Source organism: Anopheles bellator, chromosome 1 (genome assembly GCF_943735745.2).
Source record: "Anopheles bellator chromosome 1, idAnoBellAS_SP24_06.2, whole genome shotgun sequence".
Classification (NCBI taxonomy): Eukaryota; Metazoa; Arthropoda; class Insecta; order Diptera; family Culicidae; genus Anopheles; species Anopheles bellator.
The window spans coordinates 50,558,945-50,583,558 of NC_071285.1; the positions used below are offsets into that span (position 1 = coordinate 50,558,945).

At 51.4% G+C, this 24,614-nt stretch overlaps 4 protein-coding genes across 4 annotated transcripts in view; 3 read left to right on the forward strand and 1 right to left on the reverse strand.

Annotated features, from left to right (window-relative positions):
* Positions 1-16,994, forward strand: part of LOC131215794 (uncharacterized) — a 28,034-nt gene extending 11,040 nt beyond the window's left edge. Inside the window, exons 6-12 of the mRNA XM_058210190.1 lie at positions 67-249; positions 9,937-10,255; positions 10,935-10,955; positions 11,201-11,440; positions 12,326-12,538; positions 12,687-12,727; positions 14,417-16,994. Of these exons, the coding sequence (XP_058066173.1) occupies positions 67-249; positions 9,937-10,255; positions 10,935-10,955; positions 11,201-11,440; positions 12,326-12,538; positions 12,687-12,727; positions 14,417-15,320 (1,921 nt within the window). The 3' untranslated portion in view covers positions 15,321-16,994. The remainder of the gene's footprint in view (positions 1-66; positions 250-9,936; positions 10,256-10,934; positions 10,956-11,200; positions 11,441-12,325; positions 12,539-12,686; positions 12,728-14,416) is intronic.
* Positions 16,995-17,267: 273 nt separating this feature from the next.
* On the forward strand, positions 17,268-18,770 carry LOC131205884 (large ribosomal subunit protein uL2). Its single transcript, XM_058198177.1, has 3 exons — positions 17,268-17,358; positions 17,634-17,786; positions 17,855-18,770. Exons 2-3 carry the CDS (start codon positions 17,649-17,651, stop codon positions 18,500-18,502), a joined length of 786 nt encoding a protein of 261 aa, XP_058054160.1. The 5' UTR covers positions 17,268-17,358; positions 17,634-17,648; the 3' UTR covers positions 18,503-18,770.
* Positions 18,771-18,842: 72 nt separating this feature from the next.
* On the reverse strand, positions 18,843-21,158 carry LOC131212347 (NEDD4 family-interacting protein 1). The gene is made up of 2 exons (XM_058206185.1): positions 20,787-21,158; positions 18,843-20,470 (listed from the first exon to the last, which is right to left on the reverse strand). The coding sequence occupies exon 2, from the start codon at positions 20,430-20,432 to the stop codon at positions 19,764-19,766; it is 669 nt and encodes a 222-aa protein (XP_058062168.1). The 5' UTR covers positions 20,433-20,470; positions 20,787-21,158; the 3' UTR covers positions 18,843-19,763.
* A 358-nt stretch (positions 21,159-21,516) lies between these two features.
* On the forward strand, positions 21,517-24,119 carry LOC131215659 (DNA replication licensing factor Mcm7). The gene is made up of 3 exons (XM_058210050.1): positions 21,517-21,654; positions 21,724-23,647; positions 23,727-24,119. The coding sequence occupies exons 1-3, from the start codon at positions 21,627-21,629 to the stop codon at positions 23,926-23,928; spliced, it is 2,154 nt and encodes a 717-aa protein (XP_058066033.1). The 5' UTR covers positions 21,517-21,626; the 3' UTR covers positions 23,929-24,119.
* The last annotated feature ends 495 nt before the right edge of the window (positions 24,120-24,614 follow it).

The window sequence follows — 24,614 nt, forward strand, 5'->3', positions numbered from 1 at the left end:
ACGGATCCCGTGATCCAGTGATCTGTAGGATCGAGGGAGTAATAAATCCCATTGCTCTATTTGCAGGGTTGCGCGCTCCAGTGTGAGCGGTAGCGCCACCGGTCTACACTCGCTGGACGGGCTGCAGCTGTGGTCGGAGCTGGAGAACAAGGGTGGCCACATTATTCGCGAGTGGAGCACCCTGCTTCGCAGCAGCAACCCCAACAGTCTGACCAACAGCATGAACAACCAGAGCCGGGAAAGCATAACGTGAGTAACGTCTTCTTAATACGCCTAACGCTATGTGATGGGTTCATGTCTCGGATAATCTAACGAATGGTGCGTCTTAGCTAAAACAGCTGTAAAATTATTTCTTATGGCAACAAGAGATTATTGTTTCTTTTTATGCCATTGTTCTGGAATATTGTGCCAAATTCAAGCATTTAAAGAAGCATTTCTCATTTGTTTACAAAACGCCAAATCGCACCGAGCCTTAATTTACGTCGCATTCCTTCCGGATATGTTTTGCGCTGCTTTAATTTCGGCTAATTTTCGGTTCAACGAAATACTTCCACTACTACGGCCAAATTGGCTTACACATTCCCGCCACGCACTAATCCGCCAGCGGGTTTACGCCGCGTGGTTGCCTGCTTACTGGGGAAAAGGGATTACCGTCACCTTCATTAGTGTAATTTTGCTCTTTCATGTGCTCCGCCCGAAGCTCTTGGAAGGTGATTACGCCCTTCATAGGGAAAAAACACGAAACGATGCTCCACTTGGCGTTGCATTTGCGACCGGAAAGTAACGGAACAGTCACCGTGCAGAGTGAAGTTGATGGCTCTTCGCTTTGCGTATTTCTGGTTAGAGCTGGTAAAGAAGGGAAAATAAGGCATAATGCTCGGCTCAGCACACCTTCACCCTAATGCTCGGTTTGGAGCTTAAATGGAACCCCTTGAATGGCAAACACACAAAAAAATAATGCGATCCAAGCATATTCCACAATAAGGTACGCGATGGGCTTTTAGCGCGCGTTCCTAACCGAAGACCGTTTATTGAAATGGTTTAAATCACGATCTGCGATCGTGTTAACAAAAAAAAACTAGCTCGGTATGGAGCATTCTGAGCACAGCACTTTTCTGAGGGCAAGGTCTCCCCTAGGCGGGCAGCACTCCCGGTCCCGGTCTTGGGGTGAGTTTACTGTCGTGCCGTCTGTGCGTAACTAATGGCGCTTCTGATACTCCTCGGCGGCGATTATCGTGATCATGTTTCCATGTTGTTCGCCCGAACGATGCGCACCGCCCCGCAAGTGTGTGAGGATGCAAAAGCCCAACAATGTGTTCTTCTCGACGGGGGTTCTGCCGCGTCGGGGTCGGGACGCCATCCGTACGTGTTTACTGTTATGTGACGAACCGGCCAGGAACTTGTTCGTATACCGCAGCGTGGAAATGCAACTATGCCGAGGGCCGAGGGCCAAGGGATGTATGCGAAAATTTACACCACAAACAAACGACTCCCTTACGAGCTCGGATAAAGCCATCACTGGCAGCGGATAAAGGTTCTCGAATGCACTTTGGTACTATTCGCTTGTGGCGACCTTGTAGGTAGCTACTTACAGCATGGTCCACCCTTTCCCAAGCACGTCGAAAGAGGTTTACCCCGAAGGTTCCATGCTAAGTTTATCACCACACGATCACAGCCCGAAGTTATGAGTTGCAACACTTTGCTGCAAACAATTTCGGCTCTGGGAAAGCACAACTGCAACGCCAAGAAAATTCCGAGAATGCATTATGCAAATGAGCAACACAACAACAGGGAATGGTGTGTTCCGTTGCGGAACTGAAGGTACTCGGGCCTCTTTCGGCTGGCTGATGGTGTCGCCATTTTCAGCAGTAGCAAAACAATCACCTATTGCCCTTGTGCTACTTTCACCACCTTTGACCACAAAGTGGCAGAATTCGATCGGCGGAGTTCGGAAAGCCACCGGCCGTAGGACTCCGCAGGGTGGGCCGAGTACGCACAGACCGCCTCTCGCATGACTGCCCGCTGCCTTCGTTAACCTTTGGCGCAGTCACCGGCCATATTATAGCCCTCGACCGCTCGCGGTTCGCGAAACTCGCAGCTGATGTGGGGCCGCCGGTAAGAGTGTTGGTGCAGAAGACTTCAGCCCCGTTTGTGGCCGCGGCTTAGGTTTGATGAGGCTTCCCATTGGCCGCGATACGGTTGAACCTTTTCGTTTGAAAATAGATATCCCATCGAACGGCAAGGACACTCAGGTCCTTTCGGTTTCGTAAAGGGGATCGCCAAAACCTCAAGTTCACCAGCTTGAGCCATTAGAAGCGAGCCAGCACCAACACTCTTGCGTCTCTTGCGCCGATCGATCGACGCGGCCACCACAAACATCGCGAGGCGCGAGTGAGCCACCGCGACACGCGAGAGCTTGGTGAGTCACGCTCTCCCTCGCTTTCGTTCGCTCTCTCTCCCTCCCTCTTGCTGTCTCTCTCTTTCTGGCCGGTTGTGCGCCATGTTCTGCCACCGAACGGGGCGAACCAGCGAACCCTCTCACAGTCAGCTTCTATCCACTGCCGGTCGAGGCAGAGTGCTCAGAAGGCTCCGGAAACCGCGACCGCGGGGCTTAATCGTCCCGCGAGCGAGTCAAGAACGGACGGTGCCCCTCCCGTTGTGCCGTCCGCAAGTGTCGACAGTGCATTCCCCGTGAGTCGATCGGAATGTGCAACGCGTGCGCGCGCGTGCGTTGCACAAACGATCCTCTACGCAAAGGACTTCGACGAGCTGACGAAAACGATCGTGCGCTCTCGTGACGCTGCTTCTTATGGCGGTGGTGGTGGTTATGTCGGCAACCGAATGAGGGCAAAGATCGACCTCACGGTCAGCTGTTTCGTTTCGTGACTCTCGCTCTCTTTCTCACTTTGCGTTCGCTCATCTTGCTCTTTCGCTCCCGTGTGATCGTTGGCGGCGGCGGTGGGAGCATCTCGTTGGTGAACTTGATGCTGCCTTCCTGTCCGTGTATGTGTGTTAGTCTATTTACGACGAAATTTTGATATGTTACCATCGTGCAATCATCAACAATCATGTGCATCGGTGCAGGTGAACCACGCTAACCTTGGATTAAAATAAAGTGACCAAAGTGTGGAAACCGAACTTCCCCTAGCGATCACGACGCTAGGGACCATCGGCTCGGAAATGTTAATAAGGCTTTGGCTAGCACCGGGTGCAGGTTTCGTGTAGTGTTTCTCGTCAACTTTCAAGTTGTTGGTTTCGTAAAATTGACAAACAATCGCCAGCGGGATCTGGCGAGGCATAAGTAGGGGTTCTGCGAAGCACAGGGCCACGCATTGTGCCGCTGCGAGTCTCACAATCGAGCTCAAATATTGTCTTACCACGAGAGACACGAACCCTCGGGCCAAACCGCAATGGCTGTCAGTGTTCTGCGTGGCACCAGAAGATGGATCGCGGTGGAAAAGAAATGAAGACGAAAAACTCGTTTCAAGTGTGTTTGGTTTCCTATCTTCTCCTTAACCGCGATCTACCCATTTGCCTTATGCTACAACATATAACCGCAGCAACAGCAGCAGCAGCAGTGCATGAAAAGTGAGAATTGAGCAAGCAATCAGCATCACTCGTGGCGTAGGGCTTTTATTTTGGGCTCATCTTCTGCGCCTGATCGGGTTGTTGTATGTGTCGGTGCCAACAGCCAGTCAAGCGAAGCAGCATTGCGGTGAAGTGAAGCAGTTTCGATTGGTTACTGGGACCCGCAGATCTTCACGGTGGTTGCTGGTCCTTCGGATCCGGCAGATCCTAACGTGTGGAGTACGGAGCCAACGGAAAGCGTGATCGTGCCGACGCCAGACCCCACATCACGACGATGAAAGATTGTGAAACGTCCATCGAGACGCCGGCGGCGAGCAGTGGCGTTCTGCTGGAGAAATCCAGCCCACCGAACAATGGGTAAATCATCGTTTCCTATTGGACTCTCTTGGGAACCGTCTCTCGGGTCGGCCCTATCCATTCTATTCAAATTTCACCACAAACGCCCAGCATGGTTAAACCCCACCGGGATGGACTGATTTGTGGGCCTGGCGTGCCTCAGATATCGTTTGGGGTGTCAGTTCCTCGAGAAGACGTATGAGCCACGCGTGAGTCGCGTTCTTTCGTTTCGCGTTGTTTTGGGGCATAAATTACGGAGCAGAGAAATGGCCCCACACAGTGCAACCTCGTTAAATGGTGGTTTAAAAAATGGAAGGAAGTCGCCATGCAAAGGAAATGCCAAATCGGTGCACGCCAAACGTGGTGGAAAGTTTTGCCACCGTTTTTTCGCGCCGATCTATGCTGATCGTACCGAAGACGACGAGGCAGCCGAGGGATGGTTTATGCAAAGGGAGAAATCAGCTGGGAATTTACAAACGGAACTGGAGCGTTCATCACAAGCTGGCGATAGCGGCGCAGAAGCTTGCCCATAGCTGATTAGTAGATGATAATTGAACTACATTTTAGTAATGACTGACAGTATGCCGATTACTTTCGGCGAGGCGAAACAACCTTCGATCGACGGGCACACAGTTATCAGTGCTGCCGACTATAAACAACCAGCTGTTGACTGACGACCGTTTAAATAAACCGTCGATCAGCGTCGTGTCACGATCACCTCGGCCTCGGCACACGGTATGTGCTATTTGTTGTGGCTGCAGTGTGATCGCGCGTGTAATTAGTTTGCCGTTATTAGGCTACAGAATAGCATCAGCTTGACGAATGGACGCCACATGTAATAAGATCGTACCGACTGAACTAAGATCGTACCGACGCCAGTCGAACGACGGTATTCGTGCCTTCGTTCGATATTCATCGCACCGCAGAAAGTAACAACCATTCTAATGATCGTTTATTTTATTTCCAACATTCGGTGTTGCGCTGCCGACTAATACTGAATACTTATTGAGCCGTCGAAGGGGGTCCAACGCTGCGTGGTCTAAATAGCCTGATCAAAGATTTCCATCAAAGGAAGGTTGCCACGAAGGCCGAAGCACCTCCAGTGGGCTAGACCGTGGCGGTCGAAATGCAACAGACATCCGTTTCCTGTGCCATAAAGACGCCTGTGTTACGGTATTCCGCGCACCGTCCAAGACATGTCCTTGCGCACTAAGCGCAAGAAACGTCGAAGAGATACTTGGTTCGAAAGTTAAGGGCCTTTTTGCACGGAGTACTTTTATCCGCCGGTGATCGCAACAGTTTCCATTTCTTCTCTCGGTATTTGTGTTTTTGCAAACGTAAAAGTGAGTCACACTCAATCTCTAAACCTCTTTCTCTATCGGAATGACGTTCAACTACTAGGGCCAAGATTCCTGATCGTTTACCGCGTCTTGTGGCGCTGGCACTCGTCGGCACTTAAACGCTTGCATTGGCCAACAACGGAGCTAGTTAGTGCCGCTGAGTTTGCATTAAAATTAGCGAACCAAAGCGAATGGTTAAATAATCGATAAGCTTTCGCGATCGCGCGAGCGCGAGCGAATGAAATTACCTTCCTCGGCCCCGAACCCGATGATGATCGCCGGGTTTAAGTTGATTATTTTGGCAACAATTTGCCACTGGTCAAAACGAATGAAAGGGGTGTTAACAGAGCGCGGCACACCATCACCACTAGCGAAACTCCGGAAGGCTGACTGTTGCGGCGATGATTCAACACCGCACGAAACCGGCATCCGGACGGTACTGACCTAGGCCAATTGATTGGATGATTTCTACCGAGCGGAAGCTGCAGCTGCAGGGAACCCAAAGACATGTGCCTTCTTTCTGTGCGAATTTTGCATCAATCGCGAATCCCGTGGTGCGATAACGCCACGGAACGTGCTGCTTTCCGAGATAATGATTATTGATTAAATGTAAAATGAGCGTCATTTTTTTTCGGTTGTATCTTCCTTGCTTCCGCGGCTGATATGCGGGAGCATCACTCACATCTTGGAGCTTTCTTCGCCGGCAGTTCGGTAATACATTTAATTCCGTTCGGTACCAGCGCGGCCCACCGACGCCGGGGGCTGGTTAGAGATGGGCCCGCCGTGTGTCTTTGGGTGTGGGCCGGAAAAGTGTACGTGATATAATTTCACGAATCGATTACCGAAGCGATTCCGCTCGGTGAGTGGAAAATTCAGCGTCCACCAACACATACTCGACATCCGGTGGCTGAGGTGGGTGGTGGGCGTGTTTTGGGAAGGTGATTTTTCGAAATCATTAGCTCCACCACTCACTTTTCATTCGCTCGGTGCCGGGAGCCACTTCATTCGCCTTAACTGGTATCGCCGTCAAGTGACCGTCAGGGCGTGTTTTCTTCCGGTGCGGAAGAAGGTGCCGAAGTTCGAAAACGGGTCCTTTTACTGGCCCCATTTAAACTAATTGAAATGCTTCGGCTAAACGTGGCGGCAAATTATCTGAAAGCTATCCGCAATTATTTCCTTCCTCGGGCTGACGATGGATTTCTTGGTTCGAATATTCATGAGTAAGCCGCTCGCCCGGTTACATCAATCGCGGCGATCGGTGTTGTCTTTGGTTGGACAGCATGAACAATAATAATTAGGAAACGCACGACGCCCTTCTAAATAAATAAGCACAAGCACACACCGGGGAACTGCGTGATGTAATAGAAAAATAAACACTTGAGGCGCAAATATTTGTCCAATTTATTATGGCGAAAAGACGCGTGCTCTGTGGTTGAGTAAACATAAATTCGCCTCATGAATGTATTTTTGCTGACTGTGGTTTTTCAACCATTTTTACGAGCGACAGCTCACCCGACTCGCAGAATATTGAGTGAACCGCGAACGGTGGTGTGACCAATGGCCCCCGCCCATATCCAGCTCCTAATTGACTTCCTGTTGAGTGTTTCGCACCGCTGCGCTGCTGCTCAGAAGTCTCAGAATTTGAAACGCTTGTTGTAAAACCGATCGATGGTGGAGCACCCGTTGCCGGGGGGAATGTAAAATGAGACATCTCGCGTCCGCTGACAAATGAGGGCCTTTGCAAGTGCCGACGGTAAAAAAGATTCACGATCGTTGTTACGAAAAACAAAACAATGCTGTCGGGGACAGCATCGGTACACCTCGCGGACGCTCAGACAGAATGGATCCTAACAAGTGTGGCCAATTGATAAAAATAACATTTGGGGAAAAATGCCCAATTCTCATCACTCACCACGGGGACACAAAAAATCTAATCCTCCCAGAGGGCCTTCGCCAAAAAAAAGCGGAATGCAAATAGAAAACTCGATCGGGCCACCACTTCACAGTTGATGTGGACTCAATTAATCCAATTTCCTGACGCGGCACGGGAAGCGAAAGCCCCGGGACACACGCGCGCAGCGGTAATTACAAGCTTTTATCGGCACGCCGATAAGCGCACGCGAGCATTCCCTTTTCTTCCTTTCGAAAGTGGAAATCGAACTCGGAGCACGCCCGCTAGCGCTATCGATGATGCTGTGCCGAATATGCGTGGTGCGTTTAGAAACGATCGCATATGTTCGCCGAGTGGGGTCTGCCGCTCACACTGAGGGCTCGAAGAAGAGGAACAACATAAAAATATGGTCACGCTCGAGTGTATCGCAATTTTTAGCTTGATCTCGTTATTTACGTGTTGCCGCTTGGCGCTGTGCCGTTTTTCCCTTTGGCCGGACCTTTTCGCTTTCATCCCAAAGTTTCTCCATTTCTCGTTTAATGTTTCGGTCGCTCGGAAGAAAATTAAGAAAATTAGGGAAAAACAAAACTCTTTACTCGCCAGGATCGCTGTCGGTGGCGCATCGCGGACCTCACTGGCGACTGATTGCTCAATAAACGTGTGCCCGCTAAAGACGGCAATCAGCGTTACAGCCGCAAGTGCACATTACGCAAAGCAATCGTAAGACAAAAAGCTGCTGGTCTGGCCAATGATGATACGGTCCCATAACACATGTGGCACGCGCCCATCCTGGCCGCACGCCGACCGACCGACACGGAAAATGCGGACAACCGACGCTGGTGACATCATCATCCTTCCCGCGACGGGTTCGCCGTGGCTTTTCCGAACGAAAATTCACGCTCTGCCACCCACGGTGGGTGGGTGGACGGCTGCGGCCAACGGTGCGTGCAGCATAACCGCATGCATCCGCCCCGCATTCCTTTTCGCACCAATTCTGATGATGACGGAGTGCGCCGCGAAGAGTCAATAATGATCACAACAACACACAGGTGGCTGGAAGTGACAACTCTCCTCCACGGACCGGCCACCACGGTGGTTACGCCGATCCACCGACGGGTGGGGGTCTTATCAAACGCGATTCGCCGCGGATGCGCTCCACCGCATCTATATCACTCGCCCTCTCCCTCACTCCCAGTGGCTCTCTCTTTTCTGCTCAAGAAAAGAGCCACATTTCGATATCGTTCGGTGGGCTCTTCAGCGTGTTGTGTCTGCCACGCGGAGTAAGCGAAATTCGAAACACATCACTCCACAATGGGCCCGACAATGGCCAGCAACACAGGCACGCGAGAGAGAGAGAGAGAGAGAGAGAGCGATAGAGCGAAAGAGGAAAAAGGTTCGGGAAAAAAACGCGGGGAAACCCGCTCATTGCGCACGGTTTTCCTCGCGAGGCGCTCTCAGTACGCAACCAGCGCCGGACGACTGCGAAAGGCGCGACCCGCGAGTGTTGCTCCTGTGGGGTCGTGTCTGTGAATGTGTTTCAGGGGGCCACACCACCCACCCGTCCGGTTCTATTGTTTACGTTCACGGGCGCCCGAGAACGCCCGATGTCCCTGAGTCCTGAGAGTGCCAAATCTGTGCAAAAGAGCGGCAGTGAAATTCTCCGACAACTGTCCCGAAGCTCGCCCTCGAGTGGCGAAGGTCCGAGGAAAATTGTTTTCCCCACCGTCGGCCAGTCAGTTCGTCCTGTTGATATCGACCGTCACGCTCGCTCGCGATGCACACCAGAGTCAGGCTGCAACAGGGACTACGGTCAAGCTCTGACTGGTTCCGCGTGGCGCGGCATGTGTGCTGTGATAACCAGTGATAACGTCCTAGCCGGCCACGAAAGATTCCCGAAAGACCTGCCGGCGGAAATCGATATCACATCCCGAGCGTAGAGGCCCGTTCCGCGTCTTATCTTCCACGTGCGGTGCGATTTCAAAATCGATATGATCAACAGCACATTGGTGTGTTGCTGTGACGCATTGTGACCACCGCCGATTGTACCCAGCGGTACCTAGTGATAAGCGTGGCGCCAACGCAACAGTTGCTGGTCCGGTGGCCGATGACAGTTTCCGTTGTGGAAGTTACTGTTCGATTAGTGTGCCTTAACGAGACCGGAACGAGTGGTGAGCGGTGGAAATGCAGCCCACCGACGGGTCACCGACGATCGGGGCCCGGCGGGTTAAGACCGATCTGCACACGTCCGAAAACCTGTACGTCCACTCGGTCGGCCGTTCGCGATCGAACTCACCGATGCATGCCGTCGGACAGCTGGCCATCCGGTACGGGCACCGGAAGGCCGCCAGTGAGCCGAAGGGAATCCCCGGTGGCCCTATTCCGACGGCACCATCCTCTTTATCGTCATCATCCACCACCACCACCACGTACCTGAGCGTGCCGTCCGGTGGGCGTCCGGTCGCCCCGCACCAGAGTCCGTATCGGGCACGGAGCAGCGGTAGTAGTACCAGTGCCACACGACCCGCTTCTGCCGGAGGTGTTCCACAGCAGCAGCAGCAGCGATTCCTTCCGTGCGGCTCTAGCGCCGGTAGCCACAGTAGACTAAGCCCTAGCCCTTCCCGGACCAACGAGCCACCGACGACGGGTGGCGGGGTCGTAAATAGGTTACTATCGATTTTGTGACACCTTGCCGTGGGTTCTTGTGTTCCAGTTCACTTCTTCAACCGCACTGCCAGCGCCAGTTATGCTGCTCCTAAACCCGACGTTCTCCTTCCTCCGCAGATCGCAACTTCCGGCCCGGGCACGGCTGCTGACGAGGCGCCTCCAGAATAATGCGACCCCCACGAACGGCTCCGAGAGTCCGCGCTCGATGGACAGCTTGCCGCGGCGGACGACGTTCTCGGGTGCGTACAAAACGGCCACCCTGAGCCAGTTCCACAACCTGGCCAACAACAACAACGGCCTGACGGACTCCGCTTCGACGGCCACCAACTCCGCGGAAGATCTCACCCTGCTCGACAAGTCGCTGCGCAACTCCATGCTCCAGGACGTGGTGCACTTCAAGAAGCAGCTGGTGCGACTACGTCGGATACTGCAAGAGGTAACGTCCACCGGTCTACCGTTACTATCACCCTGAGCCTGCCTGTACGATCTAAAATTGCATGAGCGACAGAATTGATTTGCTACGCACTACGACCGCATGTGTTTGATAGGTTTTGAGGTTATTTCCGTCGAGTTTATTACTTCACGCCACTCGGTAACGATTGGCCGGGCTACTCCCCTTGTGGCCCGTTGATGTGATTAATGTGGCATCATCTCGTCGTAGCTTTAGTCATTCATCCCACCGTGCCGGAAGACTGATCCGCCGCGGATTGTTATGCTTGTTTTCATGTTGGCTTTTTCGTTGTTGCTTACCATCTTTGTGTGTATAACTCTTAATTTCTTTGTTTCCTTTTCTTTCTTTCTTTCTTTTCTTTTATATGTTATGTGCCCGTATGTGTGTATGTGAATGTGTTCCCGTCGATGTTGCTCACATATTTTCTTCATCCCGACCGATCGATCGATCGCGAAACCCTCTAACCGGTGGTGCTGCGGTGCGGTCTCTCGCTCTCTCGCTCTCTCTGTGTTGCCCTCCGTGGTGTGCTGGTCCTGCACTCCAATCCGCCATTCCCATTCCGACGCACCAATCTCCATCCCCGACCGCTGAACCGCTGCGACACTCGGCTGCCCGGCGGCCCACCGTCCAAATCGACCAAACATTGCGGCCAAACGGCGCACAGGATGAAGAAAATTTGATGATGGTAGGTTTATGACTACGTTTTCCTTGCGGTTAACAACCGCGCCTAGAGTCTGTAAGTGGCCCTTTTAAGTGTAGCGTGCGTAGCGGGAAAGGATCCCAGAAGTGGCCGGGCCGTCAATTGCATGGATTCCCGTAGTAGTAGCGGGTTTGGTGCATCACGAATCATATCACTTCATCTTTCATTCACTCTCTCTCGCATTCTCTTTCTCTCTCTCTCGATTGTGGCCAATCTTCGGCGCACTTCAGACCGACACTCTCAACCCATTTGAAAATAACAATGGGCAATTCTTCACGACGGCAGCAGCGGCCGCCGTAGCGGCAAGCAACAACAGCAGCCTCAGCTCGGCCGGCGGCCAGGAGGACAGCAACAGGCAGCAGCTCCAGGAGAACGTGCTGGTCCGCGAGTCCAGCGTGGCCGCCCTGGCCCTGCTCGAGGACCAACGGCAGGAACTGGCGGATCTCAGAAGACAGGTGGTTTACCTTCAGGTATTTGCACGTTCATTTCCCGTTCATTCCTCTCTCTTTCTTTCTCTCTCTCTCTCTCTCTCTGTCTACTCTAATGTTCCTGTTGCGCCGGAAGTTGCAAAACCCGGAAGCGAGTTGCTCCTTCTCTCGAGAGAGACTGTTGCGCTCCAGTTTGAGAGATTCTTGTGTGACGTGGTTTTTAGTTGATTTTTCTCCCCGTAGCCATTAGTAGAGCCCAGCTAGAGGGGCGCATCCGGGACTTCGCTGGACGCTGTTATGCATATTTTATACCGCTCTTTGCTCGCATTCGAACGACAGCGCCAAAAAAAGGAGGGATGCGCTCAGCCACAGCTGGGAGGGAGACCCGATCTGGAAGCGAATCCTTTGCGAAGTGGTGTCCGAACCGGCATTCTAAATTCGACCTATCGCTTTCCCCCTTTCCTTTGAGCTGTCCTATCTCTATTGCTCGAAGTAGTTGTTGGCGCTTTCCCAGCCCTTTGCAAGCGTTCCTCCAAGTTTCTGCTGTCCATAACAGGCTTTCGATGTTGTAAACCTATTCGATGTACGTGGCCACAGCATTCGGCTGTGACTTTATGTGAACCAAAATTTCAATTGAAGCTCACGCAAAGGCTGTCACAGTTGCTCTCTCTGTCGCTGAAACTTATCAAAATGGACATCATTTCCACACGTACGTCGCAGACTTGCTGCGGTCGACGTTTTGAGGTAGAAAAGGTGTCCATCGTGCGTCTCGCCCTTCAAGTAGACCCCTCAAGTTTGCGTTCGCTTTAGGCTTTTACTAGAGTTACTTCTACCCTCGATTGATATCTAATTAAAGTCAACAAAGTACTGGCTAATCAACTTGTTTGTCTTGTTTATCACGCCGCTGACCGCTCAAACCGTGCGCAGGGTGAGCTGACGACGAAAGATCGCACCATTCGGCAGCAGCAGAACGTGATCGAGAAGCTGGAGGCCGATCGGGAAAAACAGCAGCACGATGGCTCGGTTACGGGTGGCGGTGGCTCACCGGTGGCGTCAGACGTCACCGGCTGCGTGGCCGATACTTCCGGCGGTGACCTAAACCACGCCGAGACCATCAGCACCGCAACGCAGACTGAAAGAGTAGGTATTCTGGGTCGGGTCGTTAATAATTTCCACACGACGAGGAAACATCCTCGACTCCCCACGATGTTCTGTGGTAAATCTAATTTACGTTCTACAACAACCTTTCTCCCTGTCTCTCTCTCTCTCTGTGTCCTGCTCGTTTCAGTTGAGGCCCGTTTCCTTTGGCGGACAGGAAGGATTAGGAAGGTAATTATTCCGTTCCGTTTGTGCTCCGCCGGAGTCAGAAAGTATGAGCCACCTTTCTGGGTGTTCTGTATTGATTTTGTCCCCTGATTTCCTTTCGCTTCCTTTTCACTCCATACTCGATTGTTGGGCTTCGGTTTCTTAAACATGCTTTCCGTTTAATATTTTTTTCTCTATCTCGTCCAAACCTCGTTGGTACCTTCCTTCGGGCGAAAGTAGGGCCTTCTTGCGCCGCTTGTCACAGCGCTCACTGTTTGTGGCCGATTTTTTGCCCCTCACCCACGGTACGATCGCTTTCGAGGTGGCTCTCGTCTCCCGGTTCGCTGCCCGCTGCTCGCTGGCCACCGCCCGCGTGGTGGGTGCTGGCGCACAACTTTTGACGCTAATCCGCGATTTGTGTAAACGATTGCTAACACTACTAACTCCCAGGGTCCGCTCTCAGGGGCGGCCACTGCTGGTGGTGCCATCATCATCCCGCCCGGTTTGGGTGCGATCGGCCATCGCAAAACTTTATTCCCTTCTTTATCAGTTTGTTGCCCTATTTTCCACCGCAAAGCCGGTGATTCCTGAGTTTCCCAACAAATCGGAATAACTTTCTGAATGTTCCTTAGTACTGTAGCTAGATCTTGAGTTTCCTATAGTTGTCAACCAGTTTCAATTACCTCTCGCATGTTTCATGCCGGACACTGCATTGATCAGCAATCTCATGAAGTCTTTTCTTCTTTCTCCTTTCTTTCACCACATGCCTCACACAAACCGTGAATAACATCAATAATCGAATGGGATATCGTAACATATCGAATATTAACAATTCCATCATCGCTTTCCATTGCCGCGGGTTCGCTCACCGAACATCCGTATTCACTCGCCAAACGTGCTGTGCTTAACCTTTCCAACTGATCATCCTTTGGCTCACGTGCCAACTTCATTAATACACATATCCGGGTTCCCCCGATCCCCTACACTTTGGGGGTTCCATTGGTCCTTTCCTGACCCGTCAAATCTCCCGGTACTGCAACTCTACGAAAAAAAACTGGCCAAAACACCAGGCTGCCGCTGGGACAGGTACTGCTTTGTGACTTAGTTCTAGCGCTCTGCATGCTGTGTGCAATCAATCTCCTCTGTCTGCTGCATCTCGTGCACAGCCGGGTGGACACTTGTCCTACGACCTGGCCCGACCCGGTCCCCCGGATGCCGTAGGGCCAGTGTTCACCCGGTGGCGGATTGTAACGCTCTATTAACGTTCCTTCATGTTTTGATAAGCGAATCTTTTCATACCAAGAACAAACGTATTTATATTCCCTGTTTTTTCATGCCTAACCCGAGCAGTTGAATAAGGTAAAGCAATGTCCCCGTAAGCTCACATCATGCCGCTAATTGTATCATCCATGCATCGTCAAGAATCATCCGCAAAGGAATCGAAATTGGTGCCATCCAACAACGCGCGCCCTTTGGCAAACTAATAACTTAACGTTACTAACATTTGTCATCCATTACCATTCCAAACCAATGAGAAACCATTCATTGCAACACCCCATTCTCTCAGACGATATGCTGAGTTTCTGGTAACTGATCCTAATTCTCTGAAGGGTTGACCTTACCAACTCTTAGATCTGTTATCGGGAATCTCATTTGTTTTCCTATCCAAGTCTTCAATCATAAGTAAAACTCTCTTTCGCCCATCTGTTGCAGTCGCAATGAACAACATCTAGTGACGCCCAAGAACGGACTTCGAACCCCGGTGGGCGCTTCCAACAATAGCCCCAGTACTCCCCCGCAGCCACACCCGGTCAACGGTGCTCCAACCACATCGCAACAACATCCGACACCCCGTTCCGCACCCAACAAAACCCAGATCTCGTCCGTCTATACGCAGCTATCGTCCACCGTCAGGCACAGCATCGCCGGGGGCAGTGCGCCAACGACCCCAACAACGGCCGGTGGCCAACCCACAGCACTACGCAGGACATCGCTGGGCTCGAGCCACAACCTAAGCTCGGCAGCGCTGGGCAGCCCCGCCACCGGAAGCAAATCCGTTCGAACCACGCACATTGGCACGCTGGCCGTGACGGGTCGGCAGCACACCACCGGCGACCGGATACCGGTTTCGAGGCTCCAGAAGCTGTTGCCCTCTCCGAATCGAACACCGGGCACCGTGACACCGGCAACACCACCCACCATCACCCACAAAAAGACACCGAGCATCATCAAACCTCCGTCCTCGTTCGGTACCGCTCTCCTATCGCCGGCCAGCGACGGTCAAGTGGTCGGGAAGGCAAAATCGGCTCCCGTAACACCCGTCATTTCCAGTGGCAAACTTCTGACGGCTCCGGCTACCGGCGGAAGCGGAGGCAGCAGTGTCCTTTCGTCAAGTGACGCCGGCTTCTCGTCCGGTTCCGGTGAGAACGAAAGCAGCGGCAAGGATACTTCGGACGAGGGTGAATCACCGCCGGTCGTCCACGGGAAGCTACTGAGTGGTCTGAAACTACTTCCGGGCGCTGCCGGTGGAAGCCCAACGGCGGTAGGCTGCGGCGATGGCGCTTCCAGCCCAATCGGTGGACCGACAAACAAAGTTAATGGCATCGTTGGCCACTAGCAAATGGGGAGGGCTTAGTTCCGTGTCTCCATTCCCAGGTATTAGCGCCGTTCGCCTGTTTCTTAGAGGGACACGATGGCAATGGGGTGTTTAGGTTGATAGTAGCGATTAGGTATGTCCTCCCCGTGGTTTGGTGACACTTATTTTAGAGGCTCTAGATGGAATGAAACGAAGATGTCACCGGGCACGGGAAAGTTATTTTATGTATTGTTGCAATAGTTTCTAGACTCCCGGTGCGATGAGAAGTGAGTACGTAAAAGATATCCTCTCAGCCCTCGCTTAAAGGCGCTACAAAAGTGTTTATCACTTTCGGTTTTCCTGGAGCGCAAAAAAAAACGTTCGTTTGTTCAAAGTATTCTCTTCGCAAACGCCAAACCATTGTTTCTTCGTTTTAAATCCCATTTTTCAGTTCGTTTTATACGCGTCCGTTCATAAGTTGTGCAATCGAATCCGCTCCGTTCCCCTTGCAAGCAACCAAACAGTAACTGTTGATATACACATTGAAAAATGATTGAAAAAATGAGGTTCGAAAAACATACAACAGAAAACGAAACGACATGATCTATGGAAAGGAAAATATATAAAATGCATAAAATACAACCAAATGTGATCGAACTGTGTAACCCAATATTTGTACAATTATTAAAGGAACTGCAAACTTGTAAATCATACACTAGATCGGCAATACTCGCTTACTGCTGCTAACGACCCCGCCACACATAGCACAAACTGGAACGGTCAGCACGTACGGGAACAGGGGACGCTAATACTTGCATTTATGATGTACATTTTACCTCTTTTCTCCCAAATCTTATGGAGGGACAGTTGGTAGCAAGAAAGGATGAGTTTGGTGCTTATAGTGTTGTATCGTTTCGCAAAAAAACTAGATCGCAGTCAGATCAGGGGTGAACAGGACATGATCGGCACGGTTGAAACTGAAATGAAACTTTTCTTGCCCTTCTCTGCCATCAGTATTGAAACGCCCTTTTACGCTGCTTCTGTAGATTCTACAGTTTGTTCCTTACTGTTCCTTACAGTTTTCCATTGGGTGGAATCGGGCAAAATTGACGAATTTAATTGGACAACTCCAAAAGAAAGTAGAAAATTACATAGAAAAGTAGCCACAAACCTTGCTCGACGTCCCTTCGTTGGTTTGTACAATTGGCGATATCTCCAGTCGGTTTTAATCTATGGTAACCAAATTGTATTTTTATTGCAAGCAGTTGATAGAAACGTTACAACCGCTGCTGACTCCTCGTTTGGATTACCATTGAAAAGTCAAGAGATTATTTAAATGAAATCTGAATCAATTTAAAACGTTATGAAATTTTCGAAATATTCATTGAATCGTATTTAACAGGATGGCTAAGAAATAGACAAATGTATAGAGGATGAGGTATCGGCAACACGGGGCAATAGCTACGTTTTTGGTAAAAGAATTAAACCATCTATAAACCAAACTGCATAAATTCGCTACAGCCGATCGTATGATCTTGACATTTTTGGACTAAATAACTTTATCGTAATATGCAATACACACACATTTACCATACAAATCGGTGCAAATCTAACAGGACACGGCAAGTTAATCATACCTGGCTTCCATGTGGGAAATCTGAACTGAACGGGAAACAATCGCGAAGGATCGTTGCGTGGTGTTTTGTGAAGCTATTAAACAGCAAAAGTATTTATGTAATAAATCAATAAACTGCAACCACTTTTCTTTTCTTTCATAATGGACATATCACAGAACAGAAAGAAAATGGCATTTGCCCGCAAGGTTCAGATGAATAAATTCGTTTTACGTCGCACGGGCCAACTGTCGATTTGAATTCATTTTAGCCAACGTCACGCGTTTTCATGTTATGACAAACGCATCCTTTGACAGCTCCCAAAACGCACTCGCGGCTGCTGTCAGTGGGCTTGCGTTTCGCCGTTTCCTGCTTTAGACAGTTCGGTTGTTCTCTCTTTCTTTCCGGCTCGTCGCAGAGTCTAGTGAACACACATTTTGTGTATCATTAAATTCAATTTAAGACCCGTAAGTGTGATCCTTTCGATTTCGGTGCATCAGAAACTGGCCAACAAACACCGCGTAGCACCTCGTTCACTGTGGGTTGTGAAAAATGTCGACCTGTGGCGTGAAAAGTCCATTTCGTGGCGAATGTTTTTCATGCTCACCGTGGACGGAATGCTACGGCGTTTTTTGACAAGTCGTGACCACCCGACTGTGTGATGTTGACACGAGCCGGGACTGCTGGCACTCGAAGTTTTCATTAATCCATTCCTTTTCGCACTTCTTCTCCACCCCGGCAGTTTTAAGGCGTCGCAATGGGACGCGTTATTCGCGCGCAGCGTAAAGGTGCCGGATCCGTGTTCCGGGCACACACCAAAAAGCGCAAGGGACAGCCGAAACTGCGTAATCTCGATTACGCCGAACGTCACGGTTACCTGAAGGGTGTCGTGAAGGTAGGTACGGGTTGTGCAGGATGCTTCCCAAACTCGGGTGGTTAATGTTGTGGCTCCTCTGGTTACAGCAAATCATTCACGACCCGGGTCGTGGCGCACCGTTGGCGGTGGTGCACTTCCGCGATCCGTACAAGTTCCGGCTGTGCAAGCAACTGTTCATCGCGGCCGAGGGCATGTACACCGGCCAGTTCGTGTACTGTGGCAAGCGCGCTCAGCTGCAGATCGGCAATGTGCTCCCGATCGGTCTCATGCCTGAGGGTACGATCGTGTGCAATCTGGAGGAGAAGACCGGTGATCGGGGCAAGCTGGCGCGTACCTCCGGCAACTATGCCTCGGTGATCGCGCACAACCCGGACACCAAGCGGACGCGTGTGAAGCTCCCGTCGGGTGCTAAGAAAGTGCTGCCGTCGGCCAACCGTGCGATGGTCGGAATCGTTGCCGGTGGTGGTCGTATCGACAAGCCCATCCTGAAGGCGGGTCGTGCGTACCACAAGTACAAGGTGAAGCGCAACTGCTGGCCGAAGGTGCGCGGTGTGGCCATGAACCCCGTCGAGCATCCGCACGGTGGTGGTAACCATCAGCACATCGGTAAGGCGTCGACCGTTAAGCGCGGAACGCCTCCGGGTCGCAAGGTCGGTCTCATTGCTGCCCGCCGTACCGGACGTATCCGAGGAGGCAAGGGCGACGAGAAGTTCAAGGAGAAGGAGAAGAAGTAAGCGGCGGCGACAACGACGGCGTCACGTCGGTAGTTGTGCTGCGGTCCGCAGCTGGTTTCTACTGTTGGCACCGATGCGCGCTGCGGCGGAACTGGTCGTTTTTGTTGTTCTACGCTCTGTATCTACGAGACGAGGGCATCGCTGAGAGTGGCAGGAATATGAAAGGGTGGGTCAACATTCGCGTAGGAACATCTGTGGGGTGGAACGAATCCTCCATCCTGGTGGTTGAAGCAAGAAATAAAAAAAGGTGAAGAAAACTTCCAAACAAATCAAAGGCCGCGTTTCGCATATTCCTCGTTTTCAGAGAACTCAGAAAGAAATCCACCTTCGTTTTGAGGTTTTTGGTCATATAGACTATATTTTGATACTTTTTTTGTTTGCTTTTTAAGAGTGTTCACAAATAGTAAGATAAACTTTTGCTGAGGGTTCGTTTTTATAGTAATCTATAGTGAGTTCATCTTCTATGCTTACGATGCAGCATTAGTATGTTGTATGCTGCTGCTAGTGATAACTTTCCATCATACGTCCGACTTCCTCTCGCTTCCTATCTCTCTATCGTCCTATCATACCAGTCCTGCCGTGTAACCCTAGCCCTACCCACTGCGAAGCTTCTGCTGCTTCGCTCGTTGTGTTACAAACTATTTACAAAGTACAACAATGCGAGACACACCCATCAAAACCCGTGCCCGTTAACTTCTTGGTGCGCACCGCACGGTTTCGTGTGATGGTTTCATGTAGCAGTTAATTCACGTCAATTCATTCTTCAATTCATTTGCGCCAGGGCACCCTAAAATACGTGGCTTTCGTGTTTACACATCAAATTCCTACCAAAACTCTCGAATCCGAGTCCCGTTTCGGTGACTTCGGATGTGGTATGTGAATGTATTAGGTTCATAAAAGGGGACATGCATACGACAACAAGTACACGCAGCACACATCCGTGCGGTTCGTAAGGTAACAAAAGCAATCGCCATCATGCGGCCCTAGAAACGGAAAATGCTACTCAATGGGGACCTGAACGCATACGGCCGACTGTCGGTGTGCATAAATCTGTGGGGTTCGAATCACTGCTGATGATGTCTAGGCCGCGAAAGACAAAGTAAAACGCCATCCTACCAAATCGTAGCAGAGAACGAGATCGGTTGAACGTGCACAAACGGATCGTACTTGCGGGCGGAAACATACTGTGGGGAACATCGAGAGGTGACACAGCACAGCAAAAAGCTCTCCTTCCGGTGCGCGCGTTCGTGATGTGGTTCGCTTAGTAGAAAAACAGCAACCGCTCCTGGGCGGACGTGGACAGCAGACGCCAGGTGCGCTTGATGCTGATGTACTGTACCAGCGCTCGGACGCAGATCAGAAACCCGAACGCCATGATCAGCCACCACAGCCAGGAGTTTTCGTGGGATGCAAAATCGGTCGAGTGCTTCACGATCAGCGTCCACTTGGCGAGCGACAGCCCGAACCCGGACAGGGCCCCGTAGCGGGCGGCGATGGTGTGGCAGAAACAGGTCAGCACCAGGAAGCCGATCCAGTTGAAGAGGAACGCGATGAGAAACGCGGTCACAAACACGATGTCGGTCCCGAGCAGACTGTTGTCGGCGCTAATGTTCTCGCCGTCCGCATCGATTGCGATGAACGTAACCTGCGGCCCACCCGGCACGACCGGGCCACGGCCCATCGAGGTGATGCTCGGCGGTGGCGGCGGCATCGGTGGCGGCAACGGTGGCAACGGGAGCTCGTGGTTAATCATCTTCTCCATCTGTACCTCCTCGTACGTCGGCAGCTTGGTCGTGAGCTCCGGCACCGGAACACCCGTCTGCTGTCCGTACTCATCGCGCTGCGAATCGTGCGCCTCGTACGGCGGAGGCGCACTAAAGTCCGCCTTCGGAGGCGGCAAATCATCCGGCCGATTGTTTGTTGGTGGCATCGTTTCCGCTTTTCGAGTCAGTTCACGTTTCGGATGACCTGTCGACGAAAATGGTTAAAGCGACACGTTATTAATTGGGTACGTCATGTGATTACTTTTTCTTGGTCCGCTTTTTCAGAGTTGTCAATAGTTCAGGAATAAATTTAATTAATGATTCGCCAATTTTGCCACCTGGCACCGCACGAAGCGCAGGCGATAAGATAAGAAGAATTCGCATCTCCATCAAAATAAACAAAGGACGGTGCGTTTTGTTTTGATGATTCACCGCCGGAGGATAATATCGATTTTTTCATCTCCAGAATGAAAACACTGGACCGAATTACTGCTTGATAATGCGGTACTGTTGCCACTTACCTCTCTAAATCCGTCCGCGTTATTGGCCCTGCCGTGGGTCGTAAGTAGCACACTGCCCTATCGCAGTGCTGAACAATTTTGTCGTCACTGCTTTGGCCTGGAGGCGCAATGGCCACCCTAGCGCTGCGTTGCTGTTTTCGCCGTCGCCTGCTTCTTCTCCAACATAGCACAGTACGTGTATTAAATAATCGCTCCCGTCTGCAGTCCGACAATCAGCAGCCAAAAAGTTTTACGGACTTGCAAACAGTGAGTGCGAACAGCGAAAGCGCAGCCGGATTGCGTTATTTATTTAGCGATAACTTCCTTCCGTACGGGAATACCATCCGAATGCGGGCTACGATTTGGGTAGCACAAAAGCAAATATAAATTGTTCTTTTTCTTCGCTGGACTCTTCGATGTTCGTGGCTGGGGGTGAAATTCGTTGACAGCGGCAAATGACGCACAAAGTGAGCGTGCCCAGTGGTGCTGTCTCAGACACTTTTGTAAATGTTAGTTTTGGTGGCCAATTGAAATACATGGATCGGGTGAAGAGCCCATTAATATTACACATTCAAAATTAATTTAAATGCACATCATAAAATAAACAAATTTAGTCGAAATGGCTAGGTTTTACCGAGCACCAGCTGAGCAGAGTGAGCAACAGTCCGACATTCCGACAATCGGAGACCTCTCAAAAATTGAGCTACCGCTGGCTTTGGCGCGAACACGAGCGCCATTTGTTGTTCGTTACGGCCATCAGCGTATTAAAACGATCACTGGACGCGAAACAATCGGCTTGTTGGAATCGGGAAAACTTAACATTATTTCAACGCAACTTAAAGCAATTCAACCGGCCCCAAAATGCAACGTGATTACGCCGCCGATAAAGGTAAGCAACTCAGCAACGCTCTGTTTGATTGGATTTCGTGACCATTGTTTTTGTGAATGTCCCCGATAGAAACAATTAAGTCTTTTCTGGCCGAGTTTTACCGCGAAGAAGATGATGGAAAGAAAAACTTTGTGTACGCGCGGCAGATGACCAAAATAGTGCACCGCGAACAGGTTCAGCTTACGGTTGATATGGACGATGTGGCCAGCTACCAGGACGAACTGGCGCTCGCGATGCAGTCCAACAGCCGACGCTACGTGAAGCTCTTCTCGGACGCCATCTTCGAGCTGCTGCCGCAGTACAAGGAGCACGAAGTGATGCACAAGGACACCCTGGACATCTACATCGAGCACCGGCTGATGGAGCACGGCCGCCTGCACAATCCGAACGATGTGCGCGACCCACGGAACGCGATTCCGATGGACCTGGTGAAGCGGTACGATGTGTACTTCAAGGCGCCGAGCACTGCGAAAGCTCTCTCGATCCGCGACGTAAAGGCCGACTGTATCGGAAAGCTGGTGGCTGTGCGCGGTATCGTGACGCGGTGCACCGAGGTCAAGCCGATGATGACGGTGGCGACGTACACGTGCGATCGGTGCGGCTCGGAAACTTATCAACCGGTGACGGCCATGAGCTTCCGGCCAACGATCGACTGCCCGTCCGAAGACTGCCGAGTGAACAAGGCGGGCGGTAGGTTGTATCTGCAAACGCGCGGCTCGAAATTCGTCAAGTTCCAAGAGCTCAAAATGCAGGAACACAGCGACCAGGTGCCCGTGGGTCACATACCGCGCTCGCTGACGGTGATGTGTCGCGGCGAGACGACCCGTTGCGCTCAACCGGGCGATCATGTGGTGGTGACGGGCATTTTCTTGCCCATCCAGAAGACGGGTTTCCGGGCGCTCGTTTCGGGACTGCTGAGCGAAACGTTTGTCGATGCGCATCGGATAGTGTGTTTAAATAAGTCCGACGATGGTGAGCTGAGTAATGAGCTGACGCAGGAAGAGCTGGACGAGCTGGCAAAGGATGATTTCTATACGCGGATCGCCAGCAGTCTCGCGCCGGAGATTTACGGTCATTTGGACGTGAAGAAAGCGCTGCTGTTGCTGTTGGTCGGCGGAGTGGATAAGAGCCCGGATGGGATGAAGATTCGTGGTAACATTAACATTTGCCTGATGGGCGATCCGGGTGTGGCCAAATCGCAGCTGCTCGGGTACATCGATCGACTGGCGATGCGCAGCCAGTATACGACCGGGCGCGGTTCTTCGGGCGTTGGTTTAACGGCGGCCGTTATGAAGGACCCTCTAACGGGTGAGATGATTCTCGAAGGAGGTGCCCTCGTGCTGGCCGATCAGGGTGTGTGCTGCATCGATGAGTTTGACAAAATGGCCGAAGGGGACCGCGTATCGATTCACGAGGTGATGGAACAGCAAACGATCTCGATCGCTAAAGCGGGCATCATGACGTGCTTGAATGCACGCGTGTCGATCCTGGCCGCCGCCAATCCGGCGTACGGACGATACAATCCACGGCGTACGATCGAGCAGAACATTCAACTGCCGGCGGCACTACTGTCGCGCTTCGATTTACTGTGGCTCATCCAGGATGTACCGGATCGGGACAATGATCTTCGCCTAGCCAAACACATCACGTACGTGCACAGCCACGGCAAGCAGCCACCGTCGCGCATCAAGACACTCGATATGGCACTCATCCGGCGCTACATCTCGCTCTGTAAGCGCAAGACTCCCGTCATCACGCCCGAGTTAACGGATTACATCGTCAATGCGTACGTTGAGCTGCGCCGTGAAGCGCGCAACGGTCGCGACATGACCTTCACATCCGCCCGCAATCTGCTCGGAATTCTGCGCCTCTCAACGGCGTTGGCTCGCCTGCGATTGTCCGATACCGTACACAAGGATGACGTACAGGAGGCCCTTCGTTTGCTTGAAATGTCCAAAGATTCCCTGAACCAGACCGAACAACGTGTCACGCAGTAAGTATCGCCCGGGGGGCACTAACTGGGGACGGTTGAATTTGTTGCATCATTCTGAACGCTCTCAATTTTGTTGCAGTGTCCAAAACACTTCCGATAAAATCTTTGCCCTCGTGCGCGAGTTGGCCGGCGAAAGCAAAACGGTTAAGGTCTCCGACATAATGGAACGCTGCACGACGAAGGGCTACAAACCGGACGAGATCGACGCGTGCATCGAGGAGTACGAGGAGCTGAACGTGTGGCAGGTTAACCAGACACGAACCAAAATCACCTTTATCTAAGGTGGTGAATGGTAGCGACCCAATCCGTTGCAGCGTTCCAGTTTCTGCATTTCGTTCATTACTCATTCGCTAGTTTTATCAATTTTTTCTCATTTCTATCCAATCTAAGACGTGTTTTCAGAGTTAAATCTTTGAACGGTTTTGTTTAAGAAGCTCATTATTGTTTTGTGTGAGTTTACAATACATTATCCCATAAATTTACGCAATTTTGTGAAACCAATTTTGTTTTATAATAAACGATTCAAAATGTGACGAAACGAAGGAAGGTTAGAGTCTTACATGGAAGCAATATCCCTGGTAGCCAACCAGCCCGGACCGTGGCAAACCATCCCGCAGACCACGTCAACTCACGCGTGCTGATACCCTGCCTCCTGTGGCTGCTAAGGACGAGCACCTTTCCTCGGCAGATACTTTCCCCAATCGAGTGGTTGTGGCCACCCAACGAACCAGTTCCAACACTTACCCAACGTACTTTTTGAACATTTGCATGGAAAACATCAAAACACAATTTGACAGTAGGCGCTGTCAGATCGCAAGGAGTTTGACGGCCCACGGACGAAGGGGAAGAAAAGGAGGAACCGCAAAAAGTGGGAGTGAAAAGTTGTTTTTTCAGTCACCCACTCGCCCATTAACGGTATCCAGCGCCATTCATTGCGCTTATCAGTGGACATTGCGTGTCTAATTAA

Coding starts and splice junctions, on each gene's coding strand:
- LOC131215659 (XM_058210050.1), top strand. CDS start 21,627: ATGCAACGTGATTACGCCGCCGATAAAG. Junction 21,655..21,723: donor TGATTACGCCGCCGATAAAG/GTAAGCAACTCA, acceptor TGTCCCCGATAG/AAACAATTAAGTCTTTTCTG. Junction 23,648..23,726: donor ACCGAACAACGTGTCACGCA/GTAAGTATCGCC, acceptor ATTTTGTTGCAG/TGTCCAAAACACTTCCGATA.
- LOC131205884 (XM_058198177.1), top strand. CDS start 17,649: ATGGGACGCGTTATTCGCGCGCAGCGTAAAGGTGCCGGATCCGTGTTC. Junction 17,787..17,854: donor ACCTGAAGGGTGTCGTGAAG/GTAGGTACGGGT, acceptor CTCTGGTTACAG/CAAATCATTCACGACCCGGG.
- LOC131212347 (XM_058206185.1), bottom strand. CDS start 20,432: ATGCCACCAACAAACAATCGGCCGGATGATTTGCCGCCTCCGAAGGCG.